Source organism: Egretta garzetta, unplaced genomic scaffold, assembly GCF_000687185.1.
Source record: "Egretta garzetta isolate BGI_Z169 unplaced genomic scaffold, ASM68718v1 scaffold200, whole genome shotgun sequence".
Lineage (NCBI taxonomy): Eukaryota > Metazoa > Chordata > Aves > Pelecaniformes > Ardeidae > Egretta > Egretta garzetta.
Window position 1 is genome coordinate 315,236 of NW_009258379.1, and position 9,975 is coordinate 325,210.

At 40.0% G+C, this 9,975-nt stretch overlaps 1 protein-coding gene across 1 annotated transcript; it reads right to left on the reverse strand.

Annotated features, from left to right (window-relative positions):
• Positions 1 to 216: 216 nt before the first annotated feature.
• Positions 217 to 9,369, reverse strand: KCNK5 (potassium two pore domain channel subfamily K member 5). The gene is made up of 4 exons (XM_009640739.2): positions 9,234 to 9,369; positions 7,592 to 7,758; positions 6,251 to 6,419; positions 217 to 5,420 (listed from the first exon to the last, which is right to left on the reverse strand). Exons 1-4 carry the CDS (start codon positions 9,367 to 9,369, stop codon positions 4,600 to 4,602), a joined length of 1,293 nt encoding a protein of 430 aa, XP_009639034.1. The 3' UTR covers positions 217 to 4,599.
• Between the last annotated feature and the right edge of the window lie 606 nt (positions 9,370 to 9,975).

Consider the following 9,975-nt stretch of genomic DNA (forward strand, 5'->3'; position numbering starts at 1 on the left):
AGGCATCTGCTTGCATAAACCAACTTGCTTTATCAGCTCCTTACCTGGGAGCTCTTTGGGCCAGTCTCATCGGTCAGGGGCATTACAAGCGCAGGGAGTTGTAAAAAGAAATCTCATCTCTTGACTGCCACTCTCCTCATAACAGAGAGGATAAATTGTAAAATTTTTATTGCAAAATATTAAAATAAATTACATTTTACAAAGACTTAGCAAATATTTACATACAGTGTGATTCCAGTGACAATCAGCAACAACGGACAGACAGACAGGCATATTATGGAGTGATAGGAGTCAGAACTGTACAAACTTCAGAAGCCGTATGAAAGACAAGCTAAATTTTTAAAACGTAAATCCATCACAAATGGAATGAATCCCATGAGGCACAAAAATTACAAGTCCACTAACAGTTCTTGGGGTGGGTTTTTTAGGTCAACAAACCTGTATATTGCTTTTTGCTCTCCTCATCAGTGATGCTTGTCTGTCTCTACACATACTCTCCCAGATCAACTGGAGTAAAAAAAAAAAAATCTCAATATATACAACTGTGTCACCATGGATCTGTTACCAGTCTATGGTTTATTTTATTTACGCATGCTTTGTGACATCCGTTGCCAGCAACAGATTCACAAGTCATTAGTTCAGAAAAATTTAAACACACCACTTTTTGTATTTCCTCGGTGATTTCGTACCAGTGTATCAGATATGTTAGACTGCCTGCTGTGAGATAGTTATCTTAAGATGATGCCCTTCTGGTAAAAAATAGGCTTTAATAGCGCAAGAGAAAACCAACAAGTGTCACATGTCATGAAGGATGTGGTCACATAGTCTACAGCACTTAAAAGGGCTTTTGTAGGAACAGACTTTTGTTGTCACATTTTAGGATTTTTAAAATTATTATTTTTTTATTTTTTTAAAGTATTGGCTCATCTTGGCAAAATTAGCAAGTTTGTATTGTGACAGAGGACCCATGCTTCACGTGATGTGGCTAGAAACACAATCTAGTTGTGGGCAGTAGCTAGAAAGCAGAGTTTCCACTTGATTCCATCCCTTCCTTATATGTGTGTTTAAGACTTTAAAAAAAAAAAAAAAAAAAAAGGGGGAAAAAACCAAAAAGCCCCTCTCCTTTCTTTCCAGGAAGAGATTTGTCTTGCCTACGAAACTACTTCCATACCATGAAGAGAGCTGTTAACATTATTGGTTAGCCAAATGAAATCTTACATGGCATCCAAAGAAAGTGTTTCCAGATTGACCAGATAGTTGAAATAACTATGAGACCTTTACCAGGTAGCACTGGGGAATTCACTCAGAGGCACTTTTGGGGCTGAAAAGCTCAAAATCCAGCCTGGACACCCTTCTAATTCATTAGGTCTAAATCTGAAGGCAAAAAGACATTAATTTAGATCGCCCCGGCAGCTGCTTTTCTCAAGACTTGGAAGACAGGCAGGCAAAAAGCTGTCTTGCTTAGCACTTCGGCAGTTCTGAGATGGCACCATAATTTTAAAAACCCTGGGAAATTGTTCGACTTTTTGGAGAGAGCCAGTATGAAAGCTAAGTGCCAACTAAACCCCTCCAAAACACTGAAAATAAGTAGGGCTTAACGAGACCAATTGCGTTGGCCCCTGTGTGAAGAGGAATTTTTTTCCCAGCGTTAGGGTTACATTAAGGCACACGGTGGGATGTCTTGAGAAAAGTTTTGTGAGGTGTGATCATGTTTCCCAAAAAAGCGGGAATATTGTACTTTGTTTTAATAAATTTAAACTCTTACTTTAAATCCCATGATACTTATTACGCAGACTTCTAGTTTATGCTGACTACACTGGGAAAGGCCAGAGAGCCACATCTAACTTGATAATATGAAACAGATCCCATCCATTCTCAGCTCTGGCGTACAAGTGGACTTCGCTACAGAGAACGGAGGGTTTGGGTTCCAGTGTGCAACATCCCCTCCCAATCAAAGCAGCCCAGCCAAGCGTCTGGGTTGTATTATTTCTGTATTAAAGAGAAATTTATCTTTTTTAACACGAAGATTGGACTATGCTTTTCCATTTCACGCACTTTCAGCCAGCCTATTCTCTCCTCACTATCCTGTAGCTTTCTAACTGTCACTAAAACTTTGATCTCTGCATCAGTAACGGAAGACAAGTTGGAGGACAACAAAAGCTATATGGAGTGCTTTCTCATTTTCTTTTAAGCTAATGTGCACTTTTTTAAACAAAGAAAAAAAGAAAGGCAGCTAGACTTGCTGTGCAAGCATCCTGCATATCACGTAGGTAGTCTCGCCTACCATTTCTAAGAGTTACAAGGTATAGTTGTCAACCACAACCCTTCAGATATGCAGAAATACTTGAAGGGCTTGGAGTCGTTTTAAAACAACGGGGGTGGGGGTGTCTACTAGAAGTAAATCAGAGCCTTCTCGATAGGCCCTCTCCCTCTTTCCTGTTAGATACAAGTCAAGTTCACCCACAGCCACCCCTGCTCCAAATAGCAGTAATGTAATAAAAGTTTATTTCAAATTAAAACCTCTCTTCTGTGATATTACCATAAAGTACAGATTAACTATCAAATCCAATTATGTTGATGCCACTTTTTTGCCAGTCTAACACAGTTGGCCCTAGCCTCATGTTCACTTTCTATTTGAAAAACTGTCTTATGTGTGGCTAATTCTGAAAAGAAATGAGTAAAGACAGTCCCTTGTTTCACAGTAGACGCCTCCAAAGCTTCCCCTCAACAGGCTATCCAACCAGAGCGCTAGTTTCCCACATGTCCTCCTTCTCCTGTGGAAGAGGCCAGTAACTGAAGCTGCAGCCAATTTTTGCAGTTATTAGAAATATCTAGTAATTCAAGATTAGCATTGCAAGATTCCACAAGCTCTTCTTACAGAGCTAGTGAGTCTGCCAGCATTATACTGAAAACAAGAATGAGACAACTTTTTAACTGTTCACTGAACTTTGGAAACTTTCAGACGTACTGGAATGACTTAAATACCGTAAAACTAAGAACAACAACAGAACTTGACATGTTAAGGTTCAAAGGTCTCGGCTATTTTCTGTTCCAAGTCCATTGGATACAACTGATGTCAGTACCTTTTGCCAACATGTAATCAAGAGCCTCATTTGAAAGAGTTGTCAGGGTTAACGCATGGATATGGAGAAATAAAGAAAAATAAAACCATGGTATCATTTTCTTCGTAGCCAAAACAATTTGGGCATAAATGTTATGAAGAAGCATACTTCCTTCTCAATGAGAAGCCCATCTCCAAGCCAAAAGATAATACTTTCAGGTGCTTAGAGCCAAAGTTCCTTTTAAAAAAGTGCCTTATGGCCTTGAGTCACTTGATCACATCTCAGTTTGCCCAAGATTTGACATTGCCCAGCTTTCTTGAAAGCGGGATAGAATAACCATTGTATAAGCACATAGGTCATACTTTAAAACAAATAAGCAGAGTGTAATCAACTGTTTCAAAAATCATCCCTCATTCAAGTCTAGTCTGAAGTACCAAGGCAGGGAGGAACACCAAACAATACTGACTAGCACACTGCACGGATCGGCAGCAGTGCTACGGGTCCCTGCTGACAGGCATTTGGAGGATACCTGTGCCTCCCAAGGTGATCTTTTCCTCAGAAGACCAGTGTCAATAAAACTTCACCTGTACATAGATACTGCATAAGGTTCATTCAAGTATTTCCTCTAGGAAATGGACAGTGGAAGGACACTTTCAAAGTTAAAAAAAGTTCATTGCATCCTGCTTGTGCTCATACGTGCTTTGATCGATAGGTCGGTCTTCCAGTCACTTCACTCTTTGACAGTTCTGGGGCTGATGTGCAGTTTAGCAGCGCAATTGGTGAGCTTCATCCCAGGTGATTCTTCCTTGTTAGAGGTTTCCTTCTCAAGCCATTCCTTTGGAATTTTTAATTTTAATGTTTTATTTATGAAATTACAGTTCACTATTATTTGACAAGCACTGGCATATTCTAGACAGATGTTTCAGATGCTTCCTCCTCAGTCTGCCAGCACGCCTCAGCTCAGATCTGTGTGTCCCGGTATTCCATCTGAAGTTTCTCATTAAGAACAACTAGTGGTTGCACCACTTTTTTGTGGTAACAACTTAACAATGGGCAACTTGGAGGAAAAAAAAAAGCAAACCCCTTTCTTTCATTCATGATCAAAGCAGGATTCAAATCCAGGTTTTCAGAGGTGAAAGGCTAGTGGAGTAACCGAACACATTTGATGCCCGAAACAGTCTCTTTGCAACAGTATAGCTACATTCCCAAACTAATTCCTCAATGAAATGCATAAAAGCAGAGCAGGTCCAGTGTATTAACTAGTCTTTTCTTTTCTACTTTGCTCAAGAACCATAAAATCCCACGAAGGAGCAGGCCTCCAAATTCAACTGTTATTTTACAAGTTTCTCAGATAAGCAAAGTTGTTGGGCTCAGAAACCAACTTAGAATGGGAAAAGGACACTGGAGTTTATTAGTCTGGGACTTGCTTTTGTTTTCAAAGAGAGAGGAGAAGCTGCAAAAACATGCTTTTCTCCTTGCTCTGTTAATTTGTTCATTATGCACTGACCTCTTTCAGAAAACCATTGTCAAACACGCTTCACGTTGCAGCCTTCACATTGCTTACTGTATTATATTCATTCATCAGTTGTTCATAAGGCACAGAAAGTTCTAGCTCGTTATTGGTAAAGGTAGATTCATCAGAGGACGGGAATTTTACCAGGTTTTTTGCAGTTTCAGATTCTTCAGCTAGATTATCATCCATGGAGGATTTTGACGTTTCCTCATCATCCGAGATATCTTCCTCTTCATCATCATCTTCATTTACAAATGTTATATTGGCATTCTCAAATATTAAGGGTCGATAGTCTCTGGAATCCCACACTTCGCCTTCTTCTTCGCTAATCCTGTCCAGCTGGTTTACAAACATGGTTCCTTCTAGAGGGCTGTCTCCAATACGTTTATCATGCAGGGGTCTCAGTACATGACCATTTTGAATGTCCAGGGAAACTTCATCATACTCAAATGATTCTGTCTTTGTGTAAGTCACCTGGACATCTATACTGGTATTCTGCATATTTTGTTTGGCATTTTCTACTTTAATCATTTTGTCATTGTTCGTCTTCAGGGCCTTCTTCCCAATTTGCTTAATAAGATCATTGTAGGTCTCTTCCTTCTTTGAAAGGAAGCTGAAGATGTTGACATCCTTTGAGGTACCCATTTGAAGGGGTTTTTTAGACCGAGGATGGTTGTCAAATGACTCTTTTCTTTTTTTCCTCCGTTTCTTGATTGCTTTGTGGACTTCCACAAACATACTGACCTTCCAGTTAACAAAAAGTGAAAGCCAAGCTAGTCCCAGATAGATCCATAACTCCACAAAATATCTGTAAAGGGCATGATAGTTTGCATCTGGATTTACACCTACAAAGAATTAAAAACAAGAACATTACTGAAAAAGGACTTGCAGCTGCTAAACCTTTGAAGTTATGACCTTGAGAACTACTCCCTTCCACAGTATCAGAGCCTAGTTGTTTGAACTCTGCTCTGTGGCAAGTGAGGATCCAAAACCCATCTGACAGAAAACGTTGATCCTAGGTCTTCCACTTCTTGGCTGCATGTATGCCGACCACTGGATTAACAACATAAAATGGAAGCATATTTAGCCTCTCCTTGTAGGCTATAAAAGTGAGCTTTTTTCCTCTTTGAAAATTATAAACCTTCTCCCTGCCACTGAGGTGTGGCTATAGGTACCTTCTTTGAGAAAACGATTCAGAATTCCACTTACAAGGACCATCTCCAAGGCCCTGAACAAGGCAGTGGATTTTAGAGAAAGACAGGATTTAGGAAGGAGATGCCAGTATGCTCAGCATTTCCTGTTGACTACTTCTAGTCACCAGCTGCACAGAGAGCATTGCTCAGTACTTATGCACCCTGCCTGGTATCCTGGGTCTCATTCAAAGGTGCTTAACCATCATGGTGGCTAGGATTGCCTGAAACGGGGACCTGGGGCACCTGAAAGAGTTATGAACTCCAGAACTTGGCTCCAGTCCAATAAAGACCTTCAGTGTCTAAACCAAGATTGAAGAGCCAGATCCAGTCCATTGGATCAATACCCAGCTTTAACTGAACCTTGCATTCAAGCAAAACGTTTTGGAAAAGCTTAGAAATCACTTTTTCAAATTAAGAGTTTGGGAATAGAATTGCTACACTATGCCTATAGTGAAATATTAAATAAAAATACAATTACTGACCAGCAACAAAATCTCCAAATCCTATGGTGGTGATAGTGATGAATGAGAAATAGAGGCCTTCAATGTAATCCCATCCTTCAGTCACCATAAAGACAAAGGGAGGAATAACCAGATGGACCAAAACACCCCAAACAATGAAAATAGCTGTGCATGTAATTTGTGCTTTCCTCTGTAAAGAAAGAAGAGAAAAAAAGTCAGGGAAAGATCTCCAAAATTTTCTTTTTCCACCCATGGCACCAAGTATCATCTGACAGTATCAGACATTTCAGAGTTTTGCGCTAACAGCCATAACTAAAAGTCACTGACTGAAGTAAACACACAACTATTTTTTTTTTTTTCCTTGATGCTGAACTCGCTATTCTTACAACTACTTGCTCAAACAGATTATTTCCTCATAGCTTTCTGTCATACTCTTGAAAAGTTTAAGGAGTTCCTGGTATTTTATAAATAGGCATGGGACGCAGACATAGCAGTCTAGCCAAAAAATCAGTCAATACCTCTGATTTTCCTTTTATTCATTCGAGTATAGAAGATCAGAAGCGTTTAAGAGGCTTCTCTCCTATTTATGCCTCCTACCCTTTGCCGCTCATGTAACCTCTGCACAAAGCTGCACACACACACACATTTCACCATCATTTTCTGTACTTTCTTCTCAGGTGCTGAACCAAGAAATTTCTTGCTCTGTTTGTGAAACCAGGACCTAAAGCAGTCCCACTGTCCTCCAGGCACTATGGTCCTGCATTCCCTCCCATCTCTGTGCAGAGTTAGAACTGAAATAGACCTCACTTGGGGGGGGACAAAAAAAAAAAAAAAAAAAAAATAAACCCCCCAAAACCCCAAAGAAACCACCACCAAAAAAAGAACAAAAAGCCACAAACAAAAAACCCACAAGCCAGTAACTCGGAACAAAACATTATTTTCCCATTGGTTCACTGCACAGCAGGAAGTATTCATGTTAGCATAGAAGCAGGTGGGAACAAAGCAGGACAGCTTATTTCTGTGCTAGAGGAGCTTGCATGGAATGTCCATGACATGGAGCCTCACCTACATTTGTCCTACAGGTTCTTAATGTAAAGCAATACTTATGTCTCCATAGAAGCTGCAAGATCTATATTTAGTATCAAAGGCTTCTACAAGACCTCATTTTGCTAAAACTTCTTGCAGAACTAACATAATCAGATCCAATCCCCCTTGCAGTTAGTTTTATGCAACACCATTTGGGAAAATTCGTATTTGTGCAAGTATTCATTTACTATCAAGATTAGCAGGTAAATTAGGAAGTGTAAGCTTAATTCATGCATCAAAAATACACAGCATGAGGGTAAACAAGAGAGGCCTTACCAGGCTTACTCCTCTTTTTGTCAGAAACTGGCCCAGCCTCTTGGCACGTCCTCCAAAGAACTTCCCCAGAGCACTGATCCATGTCAAGCAGAGAGGAACTCCAAAGAGCCCATAAAATATGCAGAAGAGACGCCCAGAGGGTGTCTTTGGAGAAACATTTCCGTAACCTAAAAGAGATAAAGTATGTGCACGGTCTGTGCTTGTTGCAGAGAATTCAAGGCAATTCTACCTAAGCACAAAACAACATTGCGTGGGCTTCTGCTGTATCAGACACTCCTTACTTCACCACCTATAGGAGCTTTAGTCTACTCCAGCTGCCGATCTTCCGAGTCTGGATACCTTCCAATTCTACTCTAGCAAATGTGTATTCCATTACTGCAGGCCGAGAGGATTACTGCATTTTAAGTGTTTCCTAGGTTTTTGTGCATCTTTTTCTTGACCAGATGATATAAGTATGAAATAAAGCTCACCTCAAAAGTCCTGATATGATTCTGTAACCTTACGCAGTGCTGTTAAAAATGTGACAATCGATTTTACAGATTAAAAGTTCAAAATTCATCCTGAAGCTAGCTTCCATGGAAAAGATCCACTGCACACATTCAACGTGGGACATGGTACCTTTCCAGGGTAAGAGTTTGCAAGTCAAGTGCAAGGGGACAGCAAGGGATTTCAACTGAACTTAGTTCTTTGCTGGCCACAGAACCCAACAGGGCATTATAAACTCAGGCTCTAAAATCAGCAGCCTATTTTCTGAACTTGTGCCAGAGCTTTCTTATTTAGGTGTGTTCCTGACTTCAGCTTTTTGTCATGTTATAATATAAGCTGGCTATTAATGAGTTTCAAATAATAAAGAAAACCACATATGGTTTAACAGTGAGACTTCCATTTCTATATACCTCCAGCCTTCTCTGATCATTTTGCATTCTTGGTTGTGGGGGGTTTTTTGGGGGTTTTTGGTTTTGGTTTTGGTTTTGGGGGGTGGGGGGGTGTTTCATTGTATAGCAAGGGTGTAGCAACACCGTGTAGCAAAGACTTCTCTATAAAACCAGACGGCAGATGATGTTGACCTCTGAAAATCTGTATATGAAAGGAGGAAGAAGTCTTTCAACACAGAGTTTTACAAGCACAAATCAGTACTGAGATTTAGAAGACAACACTTGTTCTACTTTGCCTTTAAGAGACAGATAAAAAGTCTAGATTGTTCTACAAGCCGAGAACACTGATCAGTCAATAGCTTAAGAGGATGCACGTGAGTAACAGGACAGCTATACAAAACTCTCATATGCACATGCTTTAAATGTTAGTTTAATTAAATGTTTTGTAACTCTTGTTTGGGGATTTTATGATCTGGAAGTTTAAGTGCACGAAATAATGGAACTGGAATGACAGTAGTCCTCCCCAACAGCACCTTCGATCTGTTACTTATTGGAAAGGCACACATTTTTGTTCTGTATACCCATGGAAGGAGTGCCAAAAACCTGGGTTTTTTCCTTTACAAACCTGTGGGTGAACATGTGCTGTAGGCAACACCAGCCATTGGAACTTTATTGGGTGTCTAGCTTGACGCACAAATGGAAGATCACAAACACACTAGAACATACAGAAAACTACAGTTAGGAAAGTTGTCGTAATAAATACTTACCAATGGTAGTGATCACAGTAGCAGCAAAAATCACAGCATTAGGCCAATTCCAGTTGTTGAAAGTATTGTTCCCAGTGATGGCAACCCCCTGTCCAGCAGCATTTGACACAACCTGAAGAAAACAGTTTACAGTCATTCTTGGAAAATCCTGGCAGCCTGAAAAAGAAATGTGTCTGTCCCTCTCAGGTTTTACCCTTTTATTCATACTTTCAAAATAATCATTCAGGTTTTTTGTGGAGGCTAGCCTAGTATATTCACTAACAGTAACTTTATGAACTATTAAAAACTGGCTTCACCTAAGAAAAAGTAGTGCAGGTGCTCTGACATTTAAATAGGGGATTTTAATTAGATAAGCTTTTACTTGATTTACCAGTTAATCCAAATGGATCTCTTCCAGAGACCAAAGACACTCCTCCAGACTGAACTAGTATTTAACCTCCAGTGCAGTTCTTGAATTTAGATTAATATTAGGGACATCTTCAGAACTACTACCCATTACAAAACACTGCTACATGCCTCAGCTTGACTTGGGTATGAGCAGGAGGTCATAGAATCTTTGGCAAGGCTAGTGTGATTAACGTTCATTCACCTGCTGTCCCTGGCAAAGTCAAACCATCTACAAGCCAACATAAAACTGTACTTTTCAGCAGAGATGGACTAATTAACACTTTTCCAAAGTATTTCATGTAACAGGACTCTAATCATTGCCCTTTAATCAGGCCCCCTTCTTATCCCATCTTTG